This window comes from Podarcis gaigeae (assembly GCF_964106915.1).
Source record: "Podarcis gaigeae genome assembly, chromosome: 14".
Taxonomy (NCBI): Eukaryota; Metazoa; Chordata; class Lepidosauria; order Squamata; family Lacertidae; genus Podarcis; species Podarcis gaigeae.
Genome location: NC_139690.1, coordinates 44,660,758 through 44,686,242, shown reverse-complemented (window position 1 = coordinate 44,686,242; position 25,485 = coordinate 44,660,758). Strand labels below are relative to the sequence as shown.

General features: G+C 46.9%; 1 protein-coding gene and 1 long non-coding RNA gene across 4 annotated transcripts in view; one reads left to right on the top strand and one right to left on the bottom strand.

The window, feature by feature from the left end:
- The window catches only part of LOC310831367, a 35,968-nt gene extending 26,059 nt beyond the window's left edge, over window positions 1-9,909 (top strand). Inside the window, exon 3 of the long non-coding RNA XR_014557814.1 lies at window positions 9,844-9,909. This is a non-coding gene — a long non-coding RNA (uncharacterized lncRNA). The remainder of the gene's footprint in view (window positions 1-9,843) is intronic.
- Window positions 1-25,483, bottom strand: part of PARN (poly(A)-specific ribonuclease) — a 48,894-nt gene extending 23,411 nt beyond the window's left edge. Inside the window, exons 1-22 of one of the 3 annotated variants that reach the window (XR_014557777.1) lie at window positions 25,285-25,457; window positions 22,287-22,364; window positions 21,372-21,451; window positions 20,133-20,200; window positions 19,954-20,035; window positions 19,695-19,755; window positions 18,359-18,524; window positions 17,094-17,159; window positions 16,796-16,834; window positions 15,322-15,364; window positions 13,499-13,579; window positions 13,272-13,328; window positions 11,698-11,775; window positions 10,717-10,760; window positions 9,731-9,773; window positions 8,306-8,381; window positions 7,606-7,716; window positions 7,436-7,505; window positions 6,301-6,356; window positions 5,409-5,495; window positions 1,660-3,667; window positions 1,112-1,142 (exon numbers count right to left, since the gene is read on the bottom strand). Coding sequence is in view for 1 of the 3 variants with exons in the window: in XM_083711545.1 (XP_083567671.1) it covers window positions 3,593-3,667; window positions 5,409-5,495; window positions 6,301-6,356; window positions 7,436-7,505; window positions 7,606-7,716; window positions 8,306-8,381; window positions 9,731-9,773; window positions 10,717-10,760; window positions 11,698-11,775; window positions 13,272-13,328; window positions 13,499-13,579; window positions 15,322-15,364; window positions 16,796-16,834; window positions 17,094-17,159; window positions 18,359-18,524; window positions 19,695-19,755; window positions 19,954-20,035; window positions 20,133-20,200; window positions 21,372-21,451; window positions 22,287-22,364; window positions 25,285-25,303 (1,480 nt within the window). In the remaining 2 variants the exon portion in view is untranslated. Of the gene's footprint in view, window positions 1-1,111; window positions 3,668-5,408; window positions 5,496-6,300; window positions 6,357-7,435; window positions 7,506-7,605; window positions 7,717-8,305; window positions 8,382-9,730; window positions 9,774-10,716; window positions 10,761-11,697; window positions 11,776-13,271; window positions 13,329-13,498; window positions 13,580-15,321; window positions 15,365-16,795; window positions 16,835-17,093; window positions 17,160-18,358; window positions 18,525-19,694; window positions 19,756-19,953; window positions 20,036-20,132; window positions 20,201-21,371; window positions 21,452-22,286; window positions 22,365-25,284 lie in introns of those variants that run through there. The other 2 variants (XR_014557776.1, XM_083711545.1) reach the window with 2 other exon arrangements.
- Between the last annotated feature and the right edge of the window lie 2 nt (window positions 25,484-25,485).

Genomic DNA, 25,485 nt, shown 5'->3' with positions numbered 1-25,485 from the left:
GCCCGCGAAGCCTTCGCTGCCGCCCGCCAGCATTTTAAGATCACCCCAGACAGCGGAGAAGTCCTCCGCTGTCCCGGGGTTTTTAAAATGCTGGTGGGCGGCAGCGAAGGCTTCGCGGGCAGCAGCGCTGCCGCCCGCCAGCATTTTAAGATCACCCCAGACAGCGGAGACTTCTCCGCTCCCGGGGTGATCTTAAAATGCTGGCGGGCGGCAGCGAAGGCTTCGCGGGCAGCAGCGCTGCCGCCCGCCAGCATTTTAAAATCGCCCCGGGAGCGGAGAAGTCTCCGCTGTCTGGGGTGATCTTAAAATGCTGGCGGGCGGCAGCGCTGCTGCCCGCGAAGCCTTCGCTAACACCCACCAGCATTTTAAAAACCCCGGGACAGCGGAGGACTTCTCCGCTGTCTGGGGTGATCTTAAAATGCTGGCGGGCGGCAGCGCTGCTGCCCGCCAGCATTTTAAAATCGCCCCGGGACAGTGGAGGAATTATCCGCTGTCCCGGGGCGATTTAAAAGCCCCCGGGAAGGCAGGCAGGGGGGACAAAGACTTTCGCCCCCCACCGGCCTTCAGAAGAGGTCCTGGACCTCTTCTGAAGGCGGGCGGGGGGCAAAAGTCTTTGTCCCCCCTGCCTGCCTTCCCGGGAGAGCGGAGAAACGCTGCGTTTCTCCGCTCTCCCGGAAGGCAGGCAGGGGGGAGCAAAGACTTTTGCCCCCCGCCCGCCTTCAGAAGAGGTCCAGGACCTCTTCTGAAGGCCAGTGGGGGGCGAAAGTCTTTGCTCCCCCCCCCCGCCGCCTGCCTTCAAAAGCCATCCGGGATAGCGGGAAGCGCTTCCCTGCTATCCCGGACTGCTTTTAAAATGCTGGCGGTGGGGAGCAAAGCCTTTCGGCCCCCGCCGGCCTTCCTGGACCTCTTCTGAAGGCCGGAGGGGGGGGGGGAAAGGCTTTGCTCCCCACCGCTAGCATTTAAAAGAGGTCCCCGGAGATTTCCCTATGGGCTTTCTTCTTGCGAAGCAAGCCCATAGGGAAATTCGTTTTGCGAAGTGCCTCCAAAACGGAAAACCCTTTCGTCTAGCGGGTTTTTCGTCTTGCGAGGCCTTCGTCTTGCGGGGCACCACTGTAGTCCGCTCCACTGTTAAATGGCTCTAGCTATCAGCATCTTTAAAAGCAAAGCAGAGACATCACCTTGCCAACAAAGGTCCGTATAGTTAAAGCCATGGTTTTCCCAGTAGTGATGTATGGAAGTGAGAGCTGGACCATCAAGAAGGCTGATCGCCGAAGAATTGATGCTTTTGAATTCTGGTGCTGGAGGAGACTCTTGAGAGTCCCATGGACTGCAAGAAGATCAAACGTATCCATTCTTAAGGGAATCAGCCCTGAGTGCTCACTGGAAGGACAGATCCTGAAGCTGAGGCTCCAGTACTTTGGCCACCTAATGGAAAGAGAAGACTCCCTGGAAAAGACCCTGATGCTGGGAAAGATGGAGGGCACAAGAAGAAGGGGACGACAGAGGACAACAAGATGGTTGGACAGTGTTCTCAAAGCTACAAACATGAGTCTGACCAAACTGCGGGAGGCAGTGGAAGACAGGAGTGCCTGGCGTGCTCTGGTGCAGGGGGTCACGAAGAGTCGGACACGACTAAACAACAACAACAACAACAACAACAATCAGGAAGTTCTTCCCAAGGTTTAGTCAGAATCTCCTTTTAATTTGGAGCAGCAGAAAACAAGCTTGCTCATCTCCCATGCGGCCCTACTCTTAGTGCAAAGTCGTACCCAACCTGGTGCCCTACTCTCTCCCTAGAGGGACTCCCATCAGTCCCAGCCAGCACAGACAATGATCAGGGACAGTAGGACCACCCAGGCAGAGAAGAGCAACCTTCTCCATCACAATTCAACTCCTTTTTTCCTTCCACTTGGCTGGTGCTTCTTCTCAAAGTCACCAGCCTCTTCTCTCTTCCTCAGCCACCATCTGGCAACCGCTGCAACCTGGCACTTATAAACCTACCAGCGACTGAGAAAATCAGACGCAACTGCTTATTAAACAGAACAGTAATATTAAGCAGTTCACTTGTCATCTTTAATCAGGGCTAATCACTGGCTGCTATTATGCTACCAGGCCCTGTTTTAAGGTTTTGCTATTAGCTTTGTAAAATGATGAACAACCTGGGACCAGGTTACCTCTGGGAATGCCTGAACTTCTATACCTCTTCCCAGTCACGTTAAACCTCAGGAGAGATAGTAGTCCAAACTTTTATGTCCACAAAAAGCAGGGCCTTTAGCATGGTGGCCCCTGCCCCTTGGAATGCGCTTCCAGGCAGTATTAGCATTTATACGTCTGCTTAAACACCATCTGTTCTCCCAGATGTTACCTGATGATCCAGCTGTGTTAGCAAATTAAGCTGATCTACCGATTTGCGACGCCTTTTGCATTCGTTTTTATAAATGTAATTTTACCACTGGATTTTATGCTGATATTTTTTCCTGCAATAAAGGAGGTGCAGGTTCCTGTTCCAACAGGCTTTTTTGGGAATGGGCTGCTTTTTAATGAGAGGGCTGCTGCTGTGCTGCTTTTATTGCAATTACTGGTATGGTTTTAATAGATTTTTAGATATGTATATAGATATCAATTTATATCAATGCTTAGTTGTTTTTTTAGCTGTTCTTATTTTTATCTGTAAGCTGCCTTGGGTCCTGTCAGGGAAAAAGCAGGGTGGTAATAATAATAATAATAATACCACCAATATTTTTGCAAGTAAGTAAGTGAGGGACGCGGGTGGCACTGTGGGTTAAACCACAGAGCCTAGGGCTTGCCGATCAGAAGGTCGGCAGTTCGAATCCCCATGACAGGGTGAGCTCCCGTTGCTCGGTCCCTGCTCCTGCCAACCTAGCAGTTCGAAAGCACGCCAAAAGTGCAAGTAGATAAATAGGTACCGCCCCAGCAGGAAGGTAAACGGCATTTCCGTGCTCTGCTCTGGTTCGCCAGAAGCGGCTTAGTCATGCTGGCCACATGACCCGGAAGCTGTACGCTGGCTCCCTCGGCCAGTAAAGCGAGATGAGTGCACAACCCCAGAGTCGGTCATGACTGGACCTAATGGTTAGGGGTCCCTTTATCTTTAAGTAAGTAAGTAGGTAAGTAAGTAAGTAAGTAAGTAAGTAAATAAATAAATATTAGCAGCAAGTGAGCAGGGAGCCCTTCCTTTGGTCATGTGTCCATTTCACCACAAGTCCACAATCTTTAGGCAACTATACAACAGGCATGGAGAAACTGCAGCCTTCCAGGTGTTGTGATTCCCAACTCACGGGGTCGCAATGGCGAAGGCTGATGTTGTCCAACCACATCTGGGGGCTCACAGTTCCCCTCTCCTCGCTATGCAAGTCTCTGAGATCAATCCCTCAGAAGAACTAGCAAGAAACAAGAAAACCAACCGAGGTCACAAAGAACTCAATAGCAGGCGGCAATCGGCAAGTAAAAACTGGTCTAAAAGGGGCTATAGATACAAGAACCCCTCTCATGTAACCTCCTATCGGTTATGATTCTGCGGAAGTAATGGCGGCCTCTGTGTGTTGGCGCGACAGAGTGGCTCTGTGTAACTTACCAATCTGTACTTGTTCAGGCTGGCTAAGCGACACAAAGGCTGACGTATCATCGATCCAGGAAACCTGAATGTTGCCTGCAAAGAAAAGAAAAGTGTTTGTGAGATGGAAGGGCACAGACCAGGGTTGCCAGCTGCTGTTGGGACTACAACTCCCATCATCCCTAGCTAGCAGGGCCAGGGGTCAGGAATGATGGGAGTTGTAGTCCAACAACAGAGGGGGGGTTAAAGTCTGAGAAACACTGGTATAGCCCATCTTACATTCAGCCATCATTAAGACTGTCAAGAGCGCTATGAAGCAGTGCACTATGGGAAAAGGCAGGCTGGGACAGGAGGGCCTGAGGTCTGATGGTACTGGGAGAAAGCCTTCGCTTCCGAAATCAGAGCAGGTGTGTCTTGACAGCTGGCAGATGGGAGGAGCAATCATGGGGCAAACGTGGTCAAGAAAAGCTGGCTCCTTTTCCACAGAAGCAGGTGGCGTGGCCCCTTCTCTGCTGCTGGGTGTGTGCAAATCCCTCCCCAAAATGTCCCATCCGTCAAGATTGTACTCAGTGTCTTTAGCCTACCCAGCACAAAGGATGGAGCCACTGCTGATAGCCGAGGGTATAATCCTGCCTTTATCAGGGCTGGCTAACCTGTGGCTCCCTCCAAGGGTCTTTGGACTCTAACTCCCATCAGCCCTAGACAGCACAGCCAAAAGTCAGGGATGATGGGATTTGGGAGTACTTTTTTCTCTTAAAGAAATACCCATGCACTCCGATATTTTATATGCTTCCAAAAACACACAAATCACTTAGTGCTCCACCTGGTAGACCTATTGTCTCAGGCAATGACTGTCTCTTGGAACCTTTATGTCAATACATGGAGCACTTTCTGCATCCACTTGCTATCGACACTCCTTCCTACATTTTGGGTACAAAAAAAATTCATTGGACATATTGAAAATATTGCAGTACCACGGGAGACTATGGACTAACATGAACTTATCTCTACTCATAAACTCTTATCTCTAATTCTGTAACTAATTATTGTGTTATACGTATCCTTATGAGTTTGAGTTTGTAATCTCTATTTGAGTTTGTAATCCTTGTCAGAATACAGTGGTACCTCAGGTTACATACGCTTCAGGTTACAGACTCCGCTAACCCAGAAATAGTGCTTCAGGTTAAGAACTTTGCTTCAGGATGAGAACAGAAATCGTGCTCCAGCGGCGCGGCGGCAGCAGAAGGCCCCATTAGCTAAAGTGGTGCTTCAGGTTAAGAACAGTTTCAGGTTAAAAACAGACCTCCGGAACGAATTAAGTACTTAACTTGAGGTACCACTGTACATACTTTTGAATGGATTAGTTTTTGTTACAATTGACTATTGATTTGCGAGTAACGACCACTCCCATTATTGAAACTTATATTGGTCTGAGTTCTTGGTGTGCTTTTTCCTTGGGAGTTGGGAGTCTAGCATCATATGGAGGGCCTTCAGCTATATGCCTGTTCTTTGCCTGTTGCCCTCTCTCCCATGTCTAGTCTGGCAGCCACCAAACCATTCACTGAATACTTGGTTCCATCAGGGCCAAGCGCAGTACAGAACACTGGAAGGACACCATCCCTGCCGCAGGGATCTTACACCCTGTTTCACGTAGACCAGGGTTTCACGAACTTGGATCTCCTACTGTTTTCGGACTACAATTCCCATCATCCCTGACTCCTGGCCCTACTAGCTAGGGATGATGGGAGTTGTAGTCCCAACAACAGCTGGAGACCGAAGTTTGGGAAACCCTGACCCCCGGTGGAGTCACATCCCTACCTTCTCATTTGTTACTTACCAAAAGCACTGAAAAGCTGGTAAAGATCGCTCGTCTTCCACTCTTTGGGAAATGTAACATAAAGAACGTGGTCGCGTTTTGGCTGCACTGAAAGTGAAGGGGGGGGGGAGACGTTTTCAGCTTGTGATTTGTTCATTTATTTTAATACAACCTACTGACTCTCCAGGGACGCAGGTGGCGCTGTGGGTTAAACCACTGAGCCTAGGACTTGCCGATCAGAAGGTTGGCGGTTCGAATCCCCGTGACGGGGTGAGCTCCCGTTGCTCGGTCCCTGCTCCTGCCAACCTAGCAGTTCGAAAGCACGTCAAAGTGCAAGTAGATAAATAGGTACTGCTCTGGTGGGAAGGTAAACGGCGTTTCCGTGTGCTGCTCTGGTTCGCCAGAAGCGGCTTAGTCATGCTGGCCACATGACCTGGAAGCTGGACGCCGGCTCCCTCGGCCAATAAAGCGAGATGAACGCCGCAACTCCAGAGTCGGTCACAACTGGACCTAATGGTCAGGGGTCCCTTTACCTTTACCTTACTGATTCTCCAGCACAAAACGGAGTTCTCAATTTTTGTCACAGGGTGACAGAAAAAGACACCAAATTCAGAAAGTGACCAATTGTGCTTGCAAAGGGAGAATTGGGAGTGGGCTTGGACTACTCTCACAATCTTTCCCCTGCAGCAGCCAAGGCTTGGACATTCTCACACTGGACATCATCTATGGCATTTGGGGTGGAAAGGGGGCATGGCTTGTTGAAAATGGCCTGGCAGGCTTAACTACAAACCTGCAGACTGGAGGTTCCCACCACTGAAATAATTTCTGCCTCAGCCTACAACTGGGCAAGACGAAGTTTGGCACTGGTTCGATTCTATGAAGAGGGAACTTGAAAGATGAAAAGAGCACTTACGGTCTGGTCCTTCCAAGTTGAGATATGGGATGTCCATCACCCGCATCAGAAACAGTCTGAAGTGAAATAAAGAAAGAGAGAGAGATAGATAGAGACACAGAGAGAGAGAGAGAGAGAGAAAGAGAGAGTGTCACTTGCATGATCCAGTTTCCAAGCTCAATTCAAAGTCCTGCTTTTGACCTATAAAGCCGTATGCTGCTCAGGACTCCAATACTTCAAGGACCGCCTCTCCCCATATGATCTGACCTGGACCCTGAGATAATCATTTGAGGCCCTTCTCTTTGTGCCTCCTCCAAGGGAGTTCTGGAGGTTTGCAAAACAAGAACAGGGAAGTCCTAAAAGAACTGCATTGGCTCCCAGCATGTTTCAAAGTGCAATTTAAAGTGTTGGTGCTGACCTTTAAAATGGCCTCGGCCCAGTATACCTGAAGGAGTGTCTCCACCCCCATCATTCAGCCCAGACACTGAGGTCCAGCTCTGAGGGCCATCTGGCAGTTCCCTCATTGCAAGAGGTGAGGTTACAGGAACCAGGAAGAGGGCCTTCTCGGTGGTGGTGCCCTCCCATCAGATGTCAAGGAAATAAACAACTACCTGACTTTTAGAAGACATCTGAATGCAGCCCTGTTTAGGGAAGTTTTTAATGTGTGATGCTGTATTGTGCTTTTACTATTTGGGGGGAAAGCAACTCAGAGTTGCTGGGGCAACCCATCAGATGAGTGGCATATAAATGATAAATTGTTATTGGTTTTGGTCCCCCCCTATAAATTTTATTAAATATTCTGTTTCACATTTTAAAATATTCATTCAAACAACCTTAAAATGTCAATGACTACCCTTCTCTTTCCATGGTTCATTTTGCAAAACATAAATCCCTGCATATTTTATATAAACTGAACCATTCAGTATTCCATTATTACATCTATCAAAACTTATTTGCACTGTTGAATTTATCTTAATGCCGCCCACGTTTCCAAATAAACACAATTTTCCTCCCTATATTCAATAAACATTTCCCAATCTTCTGGTTGTTATTGTTTTAACCAGAGGAGCATCAAAGAACAACAGGTTAAAGTTCAACTCAAAAGCTGGGGTTCTCCTTTGTGTCGTTTTTAAAAAAATTAAAGGTGGTTACTCACTTGTTGAAAAAAGGTTCGATGAGCTTTGATTTGGCAGACACGTGACTTTTTGGGGGGCTGAGAAAGGAACCTAGCAAAGAGAAGATGCCCCACCACAGAAGAATCAGACACAGCTGGCAAAAGGCAGGGATGAACAGACTGCGCAAGATGGAGCAAATGACAAAAAGTACCTAGGAAGTTGGCCATTGAGATGAAGCACAGGCCTGTGATGTAAGCGTCATAACCTGCTTCGTGAAGCTGCTCTGAAGCTGTGTCGTAACTCGGGAATCCCTCTGCGCTTTCTGGGAAAGGAAAAATGGTTTGCTTTTACTTTATTTAAACAATTTATGAAGGACTCAACTACGGTCGTCTCTTAAGTGGTAGACAAGAAACGCAATACAGAAAGGGCAAGTATCGAAACGATGGAAGACCTGAGTGATCAGGCCAGGATAGATTAGGTGGCCCTTGAGTTATTCTGGACGCAAGTTGTTAAGGGGCTTGTAAATTAACACAAGAACCTTGAACCTGGCTCTCACTGCAGGTTATGCTAGTGGGAGGAGGGGTATTTTAGCCACACTGGGATGTGGAGCCCTGTTCGAAAGAACAACAAGTCTCCATTCAAAAAGCCTCATCATTTTGCTGGTTCCGGAACAGCAGACACATAAATGTAGACCCAACAGAGGTACAAAAATCATTGGACCCGGTGCAACTGGAGACAAGCTTGCAGTGACTTTTGCCCACATATACTGGACCAGTAAGATCTCCAGTTCTGTACAGCTTAAGTTTCTCCCCGAGAATTTTCCAGAATAGAAGGGAATCCTTAGATTTTAATCAATCTGTTTCCACCTGTGGTCCAGAACTGGCTGTGCAAAACGCCCTCTGTCGCCTTACCGACTTTTGGAGGGCTGAAGGGAGTCTCCTTTACACGCTTCTCCAGTTCTGCAAGGGATGTGTTGTTAATGATTTCCTGAAAAGCAAAGATCAGTGTGAGCCACAGGTTGTTGATTCCCTCGATCCAAGCAAGTTCAGAGCAAGCACTCAACGTTGCAGCCTTCTCCCAACCTAGTGCCCCCCTCCCCTGATGTTTCAGGAGGCCATGCTGGCTGGGGCTTATGGAAGCTGTAGTCCAAAACATCTGGACGGCAGCATTAATTCCATGGGACCAGGCAAAAGATAGTTGCAACCTCCCAAATTGAAAAAGGTGTGAGATCTACACATCAACCCTATTTTTGAGGGGGTGCCTAAACCACAAGACAACCAAAGTATGAAAACAGCACTGTATCATACTCCAAGAACATATACAGTGGTACCTCGGGTTACATACGCTTCAGGTTACACACTCCACTAAGCCAGAAATAGTGTTTCAGGTAAAGAACTTTGCTTCAGGATAAGAACAGAAATCGGGCTCCGGCGGCGTGGCGGCAGCAGGAGGCCCCATTAGCTAAAGTGGTGCTTCAGGTTAAGAACAGTTTCAGGTTAAGTATGGACCTCCGGAATGAATTAAGTACTTAACCCGAGGTATCACTGTACAGTGGTATCTTGGAAGTCGAACGGAATCCGTTCCAGAAGTTCGTTTGACTTCTAAAATGTTCAGAAATCAAAGCACAGCTTCTGATTGGCTGCAGGAAGCTCCTACAGCCAATCGGAAGACCTGTCGAACGTTCGGCTTCGAAAAATAGTTCGCAAACCGGAACACTCACTTCTGGGTTTGCGGCATTTGGGATCCAAAATATTCGAGAACTAAGCTGTTTGAAAATCAAGGTACAATTGTATATCCAAAAAAATTAATAATGATGCAATTAAGCAAAAAAGTGCAATATATATTAGAAGATGGAAGAGTGGTTGAAATTCCGTTATAACTTATGAGTCGTTTTTCGATCCCATCGACTTAATGGAGCATCCTTGGGAAGGGGGATAATGTATCCAAGTCATTCATGTGAATTACCTGCGAACAGAAGCTATTTTGCCTGCATAGCTACAATTTTGTTGGGGATTGTTAGCTGTAAGCGCAGCCTAGCAGATACTGCCCCCCTTGCAAGTTGATGGGGTGCTTTTCACTATGCAGGGATCTGTACTGAAGAAATGAGCTCGCTATAGCACGACAAGAAATCTTTCCCTAGCTGATGCTGAGCAGGAAACATCCTAGCGGTGATTTTGCTGTGAAAGCAGTACTGTATGTTGCTTTAACAGTTTGTTTCATCAGAGCAATACAGAACTGGGTGCCCAAATCATTCAGGAGGGAGCAGCTAGGGGAAGGCTGAACTAAAGCTATATTTAATTTTAAAAGTGCCATTAGTTATTGCAGATGCTGGTTACCTTGAACGGCTGAGTGCTGGCCATCAACTTAGTGTCCAGTAACCTAGAAATGAAATGAAACAGCAAGGATAAGGCTTCACCATAATTACCAACAATTTTTTAAAAAGGCAAAGGACCCCTGGACGGTTAAGTCCAGTCAAAGGCGACTATGGGACTACAGAGACCATCTCGCTTTCAGGCCGAGGGAGCCGGCGTTTGTCCACAGACAGCTTTCTGGGTCATGTGGCCAGCATGACTAAACTGCTTCTGGCACAACGGGGCACTGTGACGGAAACCAGAGCACACAGAAATGCTGTTTAGCTTTCCGCCGCAGCAGTACCTATTTATCTACTTGCACTGGTGTGCTTTCAAACTGCTAGGTTGGCAAGAGCTGGGACAGAGCAATGGGAGCTCACTCCGTCGCACAGATTCAAACTGCTGACCTTCTGATCAGCAAACCCAAAAGGCTCAGTGGTTTAGACCACAGCGCCACCTGCATCCCTTACCTACAATTGCCAGAACTTTGGACCTGTGATTATGTCACACAGGCATGAGTTTTTGGTTCTGGGAGCTAGTCAGAGCCCATAGTTTATATTTATTGCAAAGTTCCAAGTCTTCAGGGGTGCCAACGGGGGCTTGGAATTCAAGGGTAACAGCTGAGAAGTCAGAGGTTCAGCAGAGCGGGACTCCCACTGGCCGTGGGACTGAGCTTCCATACCCAGGAGAGCTCTTCAGTTCCCCAACCTGGCTCCCGAGCAGCAAAATCAGAATGAGCCATGCATCATCGCGACTCAGTTCCACTTCCCTGCCTCCGATCACAGAATTCAGTTCATCTTGATGTATGCATGGGTGTGAACGCCCCAAGAGTGTAAGCTGACCCTCCTGAAACCAGGAAGCTAGACTATAACGCCTCATTTTCTTGGGAAGAAAATATTTACCTGGGCCAAATTTTTGCTTGCAATTCCCTCTAGGAATGAACTTACGATTTCAGGGCAAAATAAGCCTACCTTGGAAAGACACACGTCGCCAGTTCTTTAAACTCGTTGAGATCCTAAAATTTAAACAGAGCAAGATGATCACCACACAAGGAATAAAGGGATGTACAAATGCGTCAATGCTTATTTATGGTGAATTCCACGCAACAGGCTTATCAAAAATGAACATACCCATATTATGTAATGTCTATGTACAAAGCTGTGTACAACAACACTTGGGTACAGTTCTGCTCACTGTATTTCAAAAATAGATATAGCGGAGGTGGAAAAAAGTCAGAAAAAGACAACAAAAATTATGAGGGAGGTGGTGCAACTCACATGTGAGGAAAATTTACAAGATTTGGGGCCTTTTAGTTTTCAAGAAGGGAGAAAAGGGTGACTAATGGGGAGGGGAGTTACAACATGGTGTGCCAAAAGTGAGGAGAGAAGTTTTTCTACTTTCTTCATGAAGCTAAAACTCTGATTCAAAAATAACTTTTTCATACAACATGACATTAACTTGTGGAACCTTCTGCCTCAAGATGTAGCAATGGCTCCAAGCTCAGATGGCTTTAACAGAGCATTAGACAAGTTCCTGGGGAGGATAGATCTATCAACGACAATTAGCTGTGATAGCAAAACGAGAAACTAAATTCAGAAGTCCACTTTTGAAGATCAGTTAAACTGGGAGCAAAAGTTAGGGAGGCTGTAGTCTTAATTCACTGCTGATGGGCTTTCTGGCTGCTCAGGATGGAAGGCAAGATGCTAGACTAAACAGAGAAGGGAAAGCCAGCGTGGTCTCCTCCAGGTGTTCTTGGACTACAACTCCCATAATCTCTGGCCATTGGCCATGCATGACTAAGGCTGATGGGAATTGTAGTCCAAGAACATCTTGAGGGGGCCACATCTGCTACCCCTGAAAGAAGACCTTTGGCTTCTCTTGCAAGGACAGCAGCACAAGTTCAAGTGAAGAACAGCCTTTGAAATGTTGGCCACACTGCAAGGACCACTCACCTCAGGTAGCGGGCAGTAAAACTGGTGGATGGTATGCATGACGTCCAGTAACATGTTGTGTCCAACCACAAGCTTGCCCTGTGAAGAACCATTCACAAGCCCAAAGGCATGAGTTAAGGGACCGCCCACATGGTCACACAGACACTCGGAGAAAGATCCCACTACAGTGGTACCTCGGGTTACAGATGCTTCAGGTTACAGACTCCGCTAACCCAGAAATAGTACCTCGGGTTAAGAACTTTGCTTCAGGATGAGAACAGAAATCGCGCAGCGGCGGCATGGCGGCAGCGGGAGGCCCCATTAGCTAAAGTGGGGCTTCAGGTTAAGAACAGTTTCAGCTTAAGAATGGACCTCCGTTAAGAATTAAGTTCTTAACCCGAGGTACCACTGTACTGTACTACAGCAGGACTTTTAAGAAACAACAGAGACTTTATTTTACTTGTTAAAAACGTTTCTATCCATCCTTTTTTATCAACGATTCCAAGGTGGTTTGCTAAAATAAAAACATTATTTGCAAAACAAAAACTAAAAAAACCACCCATCCTGCTGATAAAAGTAAAACAATCTAAAATATTTAAGGGCGAATAAATATATATATATCTGGTGCTTAAAAGACAAAGGTAAAAATGGTAAAGGTAAAGGACTGCTGGGTGGTTAAGTCCAGTCAAAGGCGACTATGGGGTTGCGGTGCTCAACTTGCTTTCAGGCCGAGGGAGATGGTGTTTGTCCGCAGGCAGCTTTCTGGGTCATGTGGCTAGCATGACTAAACCGCTTCTGGTGCAACGGAACACCATGACAGAAACCAGAGTGCACGGAAACGCCGTTTACCTTTCTGCCACAGTGGTACCTATTTATCTACTTGCACTGGTGTGCTTTCGAACTGCTAGGTTGGCAGGAGCTGGGACAGAGCAATGGGAGCTCACCCCGTCACAGGGATTCGAACTGCCAACCTTCTGATCGGCAATCCCAAGAGGCTCAGTGGTTTAGACCACAGCGCCACCTACATCCCATGCCTGCTAGGAATATCTTCCTAAGAAGCGCTTTCCATAGCTCAGAGGTGAGGGATTTCAGGCCGAGGGCACCCCAGGCTTCTGTTTGGCCCTTGGGACTCTAAATAGGCATTGCTTCATCTTCCCAGGCCACATCCTTCAGTAGCCGTCCTCAAGTGATTTTTGCCTAGCTGGAAAGGGTCCTTGATCATTCATTCATTTTACGTGCTTGGATGGGAATGAGATGTGTGTGTGTTTGTAAGTTTTTGTGTGGCTGGAAAGTAGCCAACAGTAAGAGGGGCATCAGTTTCTCAGCCCACTTCTGCACCTGGACCTGCCGCTGGCATGCGGCCCCCAAAGGTTTGCTTGTAACAGAATGTGGCCCTTGAGGTCCCCCACCCCTGCTATAGCTGGAGTGTCACTACCAAAGAAACTCCTTGCCTTGTTGCAACACATCTCACCTCCAATGGACATGCTATCTAAAGAAGGGAAACTGATTCTCAAGTTCTCACCTGCAAGTTGGGAAATTGCACCCCCCCCCCCCACCATAGAGGCAAAAAACCACGAAAAGGCAGCAAAACTCACGGAATTTGCAAGAGCGTGAACGACTCGGGAAAACCCCACCGCGTCTTTGAGTTCTTCCTGCAAGCAAGAAATCCCAGCGTGAGCAAAAGAGGGCGAAGGCCCAATGGGCCGCAAGGCTAGTTCTAGCACTCCAAGGTGGTTTGGTCTTGCGATTCTCAAACAGCAGCACCCACAACCGCCCAGATCCCCCGTCCCTTTTGAAACAGAAAGGAGATGCAGCCACAAACCTGCTCCTTCACTCGCTTCTGCTGCTCTCTCCTTTTTCGCTCCTCTTCATCCACTTTGCTAATGATAATGTATCTTTCCTTCTAGTTGGGGAGAAAGGGGCATTACTGCAGGAAGATGTGAGATGGAGCAGAAAACCTACACAGGCTTTAGGGCTATCAAGTCACCTTGGAGGCATTGGTGGGCACACGTGAGGGACTGCCATGGCTACCAACTTCTCTGGTCACTCTGTCCCCCGAGAATCAGTCCCCCCCCCCCACAGACATGAGTGTGCACAGGTACACACTTGGCTCTTCCAAAGCTTCTAGGTAAAACTCAGATCCAGAGGAATTAATCTGAGCCTAGAAAAGCCCATAGAGGTGAAAGAGGAAGTGGGAAAGAACGAAACTCTTCTGACTTCCTACTTCACCTCTATGCACATGTCAAGGGTGGGGGGAAAGGTAACAACCCTCCCCACCTCAGAACCAAGGAGGCTACGAGGGTCTGGAAACCAAGCCTGATGAGGAACGGTTGAAGGAATTGGGTATGTTTTGCCTGGAAAAGAGGAGACTAAGAGGAGATATGACAGCCATCTTCAAATATCTAAAGAGATGCCACACGCAACATGGAGCAAGCTTCTTTTCTCCTGCTCTGGAGGGTAGGACTCGAACCAATGGCTTCACGTTACAAGGAAGGAGATTCCAACTCAACACCTGGAAGAACTTTGTGAGAGAAGGAGCTGTTTGACAGGGGAACGGTCTCCCTCAGAAGGTGGTGGATTCTCCTTCCTTGGAGGTGTTCAAGCAGAGGTTGGCTGGCCATCTGTCATGGATGCTTAAGTTGGGTTTCCTGCACTGCAAGGGGTGGGAATGAATGACCCTTGGGGTCCTTGCAGCACTACGATTCTATGATTCTTGGAGTTTGGGGATCAGTGGCTTTGTGAGCACCAAGTGAAGATCTCAAAGGTGTCGTTGCACCTCCAGGTGCCATGCTAGCCATCCCTGCTCTAGCCTCACAAATCCTTGAGGAGAAACAGCTACAGTGGTGCCCCGCAAGACGAACACCTCGCAAGACGGAAAACCCGCTAGACGAAAGGGTTTTCCGTTTTGGAGGCGCTTCGCAAAACGAATTTCCCTATGGGCTTGTTTTGCAAGACGAAAATGTCTTGCGAGTTCCTGCGGGGGTTTTTCCCTTCCCCCCCTTTTTCTAAGCAGCTAAGCCGCTTATCAGCTGATCCGCTAAGCTGATAAGCCGCTAAAAGCCGCTAATCCGCTAAACTGTCAATGGTCTTAAAAAAAACGCTATACGAAGAGACTCACGGAATGGATTAATTTCGTCTTGCGAGGCACCACTGTAATATGATTTCGGCTTTGCTTCCATGTGTTGTTGGTCTGTCACAACACACACTTGCCTTCTTACCTACAACAACCCTAGAGGTGGCCCTGTCAGTCAGTTTCCTCCTCCTCGGTGTCCATGTTACCCTTGTGGAACTCAGCAGGGAAAAGGATGCTGGTGGTTGGCTTGGTCCAATTATCTATTGCATTGCACATTGCCTTTCTGCCAAGGGGGCTTACAATTTCAAAGGACTAGGGCAAATGATGTAACATGCAAAATGGTGGGCAGCAGGGGAGAAAGGAGGGGAGAGTCCAACTGGAGCGGACCCTGACATCGCCTGCACTTGCCCCCCTTGCCCTCGCCTTGCTCCTCCCGGGGCAGATGGGCTCCTATCCTGCTCTCTCTCCCTGCCTTCCGCCCTGCGGGTCTCACTGAGCACCAGGCGCCGCTGAATCTCACCAAGTCAGTGTGTGCATTAAACGGAGAGATTTCAAAATACGTTCCTACTCACCTTCTCCGTTTCCTGAGTTTCGACATGGATGCCTTTCGGAAACCTACCATGAAAGACAAGAGTTAACATCTGAGTATGGGGGTGGTGGTGTCGGTTTTGCATAAGCGGATAGAATTTAGGGAATGTGCTGGATCAGGAGTCCCTGAGAAGGCAACAACTATATAAAGGCAGCCTGGTGGGAAAGCAAAGGCCACCAGGGCTTACCATTTGAACTGAGCAGGGTGCTAGTCCTCCTGAGTTCACTGATTATCGAAAACAAAATGACCACTTTGTGCCACCTTTCAAAAGTGGTGGCAAATATAGTGCAACCTTGGAAGCCTAACGCCTTTGAACTCAAACGTTTTGGCTCCCGAACAATCGAACACGGAAGTGATTGTTCCAGTTTTCAAACGATTTTCGGAAGCCAAACGTCTGGCACGGCTTTTGTAGCTTCCGATCAGCTGCAGGATGCTCCTGCAGCCAATCAAAAGTCGTGCCTTGGTTTTCGAACTGTTCCAGGAATCAAACAGACTCCTTGAATGGATTAAATTTGAACACCAAGCTATGACTGTACAGCTTTTTATTCAATCTTTTTTTTTTCAATTTTTTTTGTTGATTTTCCACATTTATCATAAAGAAAACATAACAAAACATTCAACAAAGAAAAACACATTACACTACAATAACCTAAACTAAACACAAAAGAAAATTATTACAGTGGTACCTCGGGTTATATACGCTTCAGGTTACAGACTACGTTAACCCAGAAATATTACCTGAGGTTAAGAACTTTGCTTCAGGATGAGAACAGAAATTGTGCAGTGGTGGTGCAGCAGCAGCAGGAGGCCCCATTAGCTAAAGTGGTGCTTCAGGTTAAGAACAGTTTCAGGTTAAGTACAGACCTCTGGGACGAATTAAGTACTTAACCTGAGGTACCACTGTACTTCAACTACCTATATCACTTTACATTGGTAACTGACTTCCTCAAATCCCCACAACTGAATTTCATTGTACAGTGGTGCCCCGCAAGACGAACACCTCGCAAGACAGAAAACGCGCTAGACGAAAGGGTTTTCCGTTTTGGAGGCGCTTCGCAAAACGAATTTCCCTATGGGCTTGCTTCGCAAGACGAAATGTCTTGCGAGTTCCTGAGGGTTTTTCCCCCTTCCCCCCCCTTTTCCTAAGCCCCTAAGCCGCTAATCAGCTGATCCGCTGATAAGCCGCTTATCAGCTGATCCGCTAAAAGCCGCTAAACCGCTAATAGCGCTAATCCGCTAAGCTGTCAATGGGCGTGCTTCGCAAGACGAAAAAACCGCTATACAAAGAGCCTCACGGAACGGATTTATTTCGTCTTGCGAGGCACCACTGTATCGCCTTGTAACAGTTTCCCAAAATCATCTAATAAAATTAGCTTTTTATTCAATCTAGTTCCTCCCCACTGTCCTAACCCCTTCCCTTTTCGCAACCGTTAGCAGCAATGCAACACAAAACCTACTTCCAGCTCAGCGTCTGATAAATTAGTTTCCTCTGGAATCTAGAGAAAGAGAGATAGAGAGATTAAGCTTTCCAGAGGAGGGACTGGCTCCTTATTTTATCTTCTCTCCACCCACCCTGCACCAGGGGCGGGGAACTCCAAATATTGTTGTACAACAACTCTCATCAAACCCAGCCAACGTGACCAACAGCTGGGGGTGCTGGGGGCTACAGCCTGGCAAAGTCTTGAGGGGAAGCTGTTCCTCACCCCTGCCATGAACTCTGTCCAAGACCCCAACTATGTTTTTAGAGGAACTGACCCTGTGCACGGTTCCAGCTCCAAATTTGTGCTCTCTTCCTTCTGCAGGAGGTCTTCTATCCTTTCTCTGAAAAGGGGAGAGAAATATGCTAGGTTCATTTGCATTAGGCTGATGGGAGTTGACTCTGGCTCCCATCATCTCAGACAACTGGCCATGATGGCTGAGGCTGATGGGAGTTTTGAGTTCAGCAGTGAGAGGTACCCAGGTCCCAAGCCACCTGGTGGAATAATAATAATAATAATAATAATAATAATAATAATAATAATAATAATTTATTTATACCCCGCCCATCTGGCTGGGCTTCCCCAGCCACTCTGGGTGGCTTCCAACAAAATATAAAAATACAGTAATGCATCAAACATTAAAAGCTTCCCTAAATAGGTCTGCCTTCAGATGTCTTCTAAAAGTCTGGTAGTTGTTGTTCTCTTTAACATCTGGTGGGAGGGCGTTCCACAGGGCGGGTGCCACCACCGAGAAGGCCCTCTGCCTGGTTCCCTGTAGCTTGGCTTCTTACAGGGAGGGAACCGCCAGAAGGCCCTTGGCACCGGACCTCAGTGTCCGGGTAGAACGATGGGGGTGGAGACGCATTAGTCTTGTTTGAAAGTATTCCGTTAGCTGCTCTGTCCCAAGTTTGGTCAGTGCAGCTTCCTAGTCAACTCTAGCAACAGCCCTCTGAGATCTCAAGCGAAGATTGTCCAATGATGCAATCCCAAAACCCATTTAAGTGGAGAGACTGAGGACTGAGCTGGGGACCTCCAGCATGCAAAGCTTGGCTCCTCTCTCTACAGCAGTGGTTCCCAGCCATTTTTTGGCCGTGTCCCACCTAAGCACCTCTAAAATCCTGATGCTCCCCCCCCCCCGTGACATATAATTATTTCTTACTATTCGAAAAGTGAACTCCTATTCACGTGGAGGAAGCTAAAAGGCCATAAACTCATTCTCTAACTCATTCTCGAATTGCCCCCCTTAAAAATCAAATTGTACCCCTGTGGGCCATGTGCCCCACAGATCAACAGGTTTCAAAACATCAAAGAACCAGTCAGTAAAACTTGACTTGAAAGTGGAGAGAGAGAGGGAGAGAACACATGCGAAAACACACACACACAAACCAACATATCACACACACATATATATCCTGGTATAAATTAATTCAGCCCCTAAAGAGAAACACAGCTTAGTTCAGAAAATCGCTGCTCTGAATCGGTTTCAAAATAGAGAAGTTACTGAGGACATCCAAACTTTTGAGCATCGCTTTTTCCACTTACACTACTTTCTCAATGAACTTCTTCTGGTCCTCTGGAATGCTCACGGGGCACTTCGAAGCATTGGGGGACACGTACGACAAGGCCCCCACTCCGTTGGCTTGGGATCGCCTTTCGTCATATTGCTCCCGTAGCTGCCTTTCCTCCTCTTGATTTAAATAAGGGATTCCTTTAAAAGAGAGAGAAATGGTGATGCTTTTTGCGGCCCAAAGCATGTGTGTATGTATGTGTGAAAGAGAGAAAGCGGGTGAAGACTGCAACTTGGAAACAGACAAGGCCGGTTCTCATGCATCGGTAAACCAATCTTCCCCAACCGACACCTTCCAGATTATTGTTTGATTTTATATTAATGATATAGATTTGATGTTAGTTGCCCTGGGCCCGACTTTGGCCAGGGAGGGTGGGATATAAATAAAAGGTTATTATTATTATTATTATATTATGTAGTGGTTAGACTGTAGACCTGGGAGGCCAGGGTTTAAATCCCCACCGGGTGACCTTGGGCCAGCCAGCATCTCCCAACCTGGTCTACCTTACAGGGCTGTTGTCAGGATAAAATGGAGAGGAGGGGAGCCATTTATGCCACCTGGAGCTCCACGGAGGAAAGGTAGGAGTATATATGTAATATTAAACAAGCAAGCATCTGGAGGGCATCAGCTTGGGAAGGGCAATGCTAAACCATTGTTTAGTGTTACACACACATGCAGGAAGATCCTGAATGAAAACTTGGGCTTACACACACACACACACACACACACACACACACACACAGAGCCCACTTCTTTCCACATGGTCAGAACGACTTACTTCCAGTTTCTCCTAATCCTGGTTTGTGTAATTTTATAGGAACCAGAGCCTGGGTTAAAAAATAATAATAATAATCAGGTCAGTTTCTCAACAAGCCAGCTTCATGGTTTATAGCTGGCTTGGTGAGAAATTGACCAGAGGTCATTCTAAACCACAATCTATGATTCTAACAACAAACTCCGATTAGGGAAAATGAAATAAACACTAGCAAAGTCTTCCTGGCCATGTGGGAGGGAGAGAGCTTTGTTCAGGATCCTTCCTATTCATGCATATAGCACTGTAAACAATGGCTTTGCGTTAACGCATAAGCCAAATCATTGTTTCAGTATATGACCATTGTAACAGATGCATACAGAAGTTGGAAACAGCAATTCTACAGGTGCTGGGTAAATATCCTGGGCAAATATCCTGAAGAAACTCACTGCAATTGAGATGATGCATCAATGGGGAGATGGCAGTAGAAGTTATAGCTATGGAAACATCAGTATTATGAGAGTATACACTTTATGGCAGGTTGAAAAACGAAGCTTACCATTGCGAAAAACTTTATTAAAATCAAATCCCTGGTTTGCTAAAAAGTCTATACTTGAACTCTGGAAGAGAAAACAAGAAAAAGCTTTAAGGTGAACGCATTACTTGAATCCAGTGAAAGTTGACTTTTTTTTTAAGTGGCGAAGAAAGCAAAACATGGGCCCCAGAGCAAGGTTTTGCTTTGAACTGTACCCAACCCCGTTACAGCATCAGAAGGAAGGGGGAAACAGAAAAACGTATGAAGCAAGCTTCTCACTAACCTGACAGACAAACTTCACATCTGGCGACGTTCTATTGAAAGGTTTGGGGAAGATGTAGAAATTAAACGATTTTATAACGTACCTAGGAAAGGCAAAGGATTTGGGAGGTCAGTTGATGGGGCTGTTGCTATCAACATGCTAAGCTTTAAAAGTATCAACAAGTCAAGAAAGCGACGTACTTAGATTCTGTGAGATCGTATTTAAAAGTGCAAAGGCCAAACTGGAACAGCAAGAAATCCATGGAATGCTGGAGGGGACAAGACAAAAATAAGATCTAAACAGTCAGGTTATTCATTCAGAGGAGCCGCAAGAATCCCAGAGCAGAGCGAAACTTAAAGGGTTTGTAGACTACATTTCCCACCAAATTTGGACACTTTGTACAGTCATATCTCAGGTTAAATGTGCTTCAGGTTGAGCATTTTCAGGTTACGGTCTGCAGCGACCCAGAAGTAACAGAGCGCGTTACTTCTGGGTTTCGCTGCTCACGCACGCGCAGACGCTCAAAACGCCGTCACGCGAATGCGCAGAAGCGGCAAATTGCGACCCACGCATGCGCGGGTTGCATTCATTTCAAGATGCGAATGGGGCTCCGGAACGGATTCCGTTCGCATCCAGAGGTACCACTGTACATGAATGCATGAAGTAATCAAGAATTTATCCAGAGTATTCAACGGAATGCCCTCCAGATGCTGTTAGACTTCAGCTCTCTTGCGTCTCAGCCAGCAAGGCCACTGGTCAGAGATGCTGACCAACAAAACCTGGAGGACCGTACTGTGGGTCACTAGAAAAAACAAAACCCCAGGATGTTTCTAAACACAATATAAACAATGCACAGCAGAAATATCTCAAGCTCTCGAAAGATGTAGAGAAAGGGAAGAAGTTTAGGACATTTATTTTCCAGTTAAAGAAACCACGGGAGAACCGGATAAATGCACACATTAGAATGCAAGAAGAGCCTGCTGTTCTCAGTGATCAATCAGAAGTCGGCAAGCAGGGCCTGATTGCAACAGCACTACCACAGGGACCAACACCTAGGGGCCCAGGTTCCTTTGGGTCCTCCAATAAAATATCTGAGGGTGTGGAGACCCCCTCACAAGTTTACAGGTTTACTCACTTCTGTGCAAGTCCCACTGTGTTCAAGGGAGCTTACTCCCAAGTAAATGTGCACAGGATTGTAGCAAGACCAACCCTTCTACCTGACTCAATAAAAGCTTGTGGCCCAAAGAGGACTATTATTCACAGAAGAAAGTCTTCCATTCTGTGCCTGGTTAGCAACATTGAATTTTTATTTATTGAAAATGTTTCCCCGCAGCGCTGTACTTAGCAACAGAAATCTGTCCGGCACACAGATGTCACAACCCCGTGTCCAAAATATTTCATCGAGGAAGCACTGTAACGCAATGATTTAAGATTTTTACCTTTTTAAGTTTTTGATACCTTTCTTCAGGTGTGTCGAAGCCGTTTGTTAATGCGCTAACAGATGGTCCATCGCTAATTCCTAATAAGTATAAAAAGGTTGTTTGAACAAGTCTCTTCGGGATGCATTAGAGCAGCTATTTAATCTGTAATGATTGCAGCGCATGCTTAAATCACACCCTAAATTATTATTTGTGTCCCCAAGTATCTCAAGGAACACCACATACCATATAGACCCACTGAAGTGTTGAGAGTTGCAGGGAAGACGTTGGTGGTAGTTTTGCTGTCCTGTGAAGCTCACAGGGCAGCACTACATGACAGGGCCTTTCCTGTGGTGCCCCCGGATTATAGGATGCCCACCCACAAGTACGTTTGGCCTCATCACTGTATACGTTTCGACGTCAGGCCTTTCTGCAGAGGTCTTTGAGGGTTGGAAGATGTAAAAACATATGGAGAGCCTGCTGGATCAAGCCAATGGTCCAACTAGCCCAGAATCCTGTTCTCATAGTGGCCAACCAGATGTCTATTGGGAAGCATGCAAGCAGTAGCTGTGTGCAACAGCACTCTCCCCTACTGCGATTTCCGGCTACGTAATCCACTGTGGGACCACATGGTGAAGGGAGGGCTACAAATGCCTATAAATCAATAAACACTTCTTTTTTTAAAAAAAAAGAAATCCCCATGTCCCTCATTCCTTTCCCACCCTCTCTAAAAATGTACCACGTTGTATCATTTCTATGTTACACCCAAGAGACAGAACACAGAAAATGTAGGAACATCCCATGATCGGCTTTTACCAATATCCCTTCAGCCTCCCCATAATCAATAAGCGACAATGTTCCAGAGCAGCGATCCGCAAGGAGCTGCAAATTCAGATCTTTACATTATAAGAGAGAATTCCATGAAATATACCATACCTGAAAACTCTCCATCGATAGCCAAAAAGTCTGCATCTTCGATAGCTTCATAAACTTTGCTGAGATTGTCCTTAAAATCTGTAGGCAAGAGGGAGAAAGAAACAGACCATGTCAAGAAATGAAAGTGGGCAAAGCACATATGGTTGCCCCTCTACCTCTGAAGAATCATTCGCAGCTCTGTAATTGAAAGAACACATTCACCAAGCACATTAAGGATCACCTAGCCAGCGGTTCTCAACCTGTGGGTCCCCAGATGTTGTTGGACTACAACTCCCATCATCCCTGAGCTCTAGCCTTGGTAGCTAGGGGTGATGGGAGCTGTAGTTCAACAACATCTGGGGACCCACAGGTTGAGAAAGGCTGACCTAGGCATTTTCATGGGTTGCAGTTAATATGTATTACCACCATTGTCCAATTATGTTCTAGTCGCTTTAAATATCAGCACTCCCATTCCAGCTAGCGTGAGACAGACAATGCAGGGACCATCTTTGCCTACACCAGATGTTCCAGGACCAGAGTCCATCATGATATGACTGGGGACAATTTGACAGTGTGCAATGCCCCACCTCCTGCATTAGCTTCTTATCTGCCCCACCATTCTTTCCTCCAAACACATATTTTTAAAAAGACACTTCTGTTCCATAGTGAAAATGACAAAAACCTTTTCCATTTCACAAAGAAATGCATCTAGGTGATGCCGATAGGATGAAAATAAATCCTTAGCAATTCAATAATAATAATAATAATAATTTATTATTTATTATTTATACCCGGCCCATCTGGCTGGGTTTCCCCAGCCACTCTGGGCAGCTCCCAATCGAGTGTTAAAAACAATACAGCATTAAATATTAAAAACTTTCCTAAACAGGGCTGCCTTCAGATGTCTTTTAAAGATAGGATAGCTGCTTATTTCCTTCACATCTGAAGGCTACTTCAATGGCTACTAATCCTGATGGCTATGTTCTATCTCTACCATCAGACGAAGCAAGGATGGTGGACTAGATGGGCCAATTGCCTGATCCAGTAGCCCAGTGTTTCTCAACCTGTGGGTCCCCAGATGTTTTGTTGGACTACAACTCCCATCATTCCTAGCCAGCATGACCAGTGGTCAGGGATGATGGGAGCTGTAGTCCAACAACATCTGGGGTAGCCTCTTTTTATATTTTTAGATTCACACAGCCCAAACACTCCCTAGCAGGACTCTGATGGAACAGGTCTGAGGGTGGTAGTTGGAAATGTTGTCCATTTACCAAAGCCACCTCTGTTTGTTTGTTTTAATTAAGAATTACAAAGTGCACCTGTGCTATACATAGATACCCTATGGAATGGGGAGGAGACCCACGGGTGAAGCTGAGACAACTGCCCTATGGCATGTAAATTTTACCAGAGAAGATGAAGTAAATGGGAATGCCACACATACCCAAGGCTTCTGTCCCTGTATGCAAGATGCTTCTATATAGGGAGGAGAATTCATTCATTTTTTTTATTAGAATCTTTGTAAATGGACAGAACTGTATGACAAAAATGGTCGTTGGAAGACTAGAAATGTATCCGTTAACGGATGGTTTTATTTCAGTCACTGACCACAGCGTATGTGATAATGGGTGTCATTAAAAAGCAAGGTTGCAATGAAATTGTAAACCCAGTTAACTGATTTTTTTTTTTTAAACCTGTATTTAAACTGCATTTCAGTAGGTAGCCGTGTTGGTCTGCCATAGTCAAAACAAATTTTTTTCCCCCTTCCAGTAGCACCTTAAAGACCAACTAAGTTAGTTCTTAGTATGAGCTTTCGTGTATCTGAAGAAGTGTGCATGCACACGAAAGCTCATACCAAGAACTAACTTAGTTGGTCTTTAAGGTGCTACTGGAAGGAAAAAAAAATTTTGCATTTCAGTAGTTCAGTATTTTTTCTGTCCCGTGCTATGGGCTGCAACATGTGCGGCCAGAGGGGAAAGCTCCAAGCAGAATGCCCCCAAAATTGGGGGGGGGGGGTGAGTGTTGAGACAGCAATACATAAGAGCAGATTGTCCCCAACTGTACAACTAAACCTACACACAGAAGAAGAGTCCTTGTGGAACAGGCCAAAGGCCCATCGAGTCTAGCATCCTGTTTTCACAGTGGCCAGCCCGATGCATTACAGATCAGACAGAAAACGAAACTGATCTTCTCCTGCTTCCATCTTTCTGTTTTCCTCTGCTTCTGATAAATCATATCCTAGCCGGCATACTACAACGTAGAACTGCACCGACAGACCGCAAGCCAGCACGGGGCACGTGGATGGCCACCATGCAAAACAAGCCTGTTGGGAAACGATCTTGCAGATTCTCTCCTTCCGGCATAATCTTCTTTTTTTTAAGCTGATGAAAACAACAGTGTCCCATCCATGACACTGAGCAGAGGCTTTTTGCAGATACGCACACAGTGCTCAGCGTCACAGTTCTCTCAATTTCCTCTCGTATTCTAGCCAGTCGTGTTTTTTAAAAAATAAAATAAAATGGGGGGAATGCAATATATCTATATATCTTTATCTATATCTATATCTATACACACACATCGAATAACCAGTAGAGAAGGAAGGAAACAGACCACCTAAAACACAATATAATACATTAAATGCACTACTAAATGGGGGCAAAGTGGGAAAGCAATTGGCAAAGGGAGAGCCTTTGGGTACGAATGGGGGGGGTGTTGTGGGTTTTTGGTGGGGGGGGCATTATAAAGGATGTGTGGGGAGGGAGGGGGGAAATATCAGCCTGGAGGGATCAGGGGCAGCCTGAGCAGCAGGAGGAAGGGGCAGGATCTGGGCCTCTGCCCACTCCACACCTGTTCTGGGGGGGGGGTCAGGTTTCCTCCTTGGCCTCCCCCCACCCCACCCCCAAGGGAGGAAGTTCAGCCTGCCTTGAGGGGCAGCCAAGAGGAGGGGCGGCGGGAGGCCACTCTGCATATGCTCAGAGGCGCTCTCGTCGCTGACCCTCTCCCCGACCCCAGCCGGACTCACTGTTCCTGGTTATCTCCATCCCTGCGGCTGGCTGGCCGGCTCCGGCTTCAGCGACAGCAGCAGCAGCAGTAGCAGCAGCGAGAGCCGCGGGCCGGGTCAGGCCTCGGCTCAGGCCCAGCAGAAGCGCGGGCACTTCCGGAAACAAACCCCACTCCGGCGACCCCCCTCCCTCCCCTCTGGCCCGGGAGCGTGACGCGACCC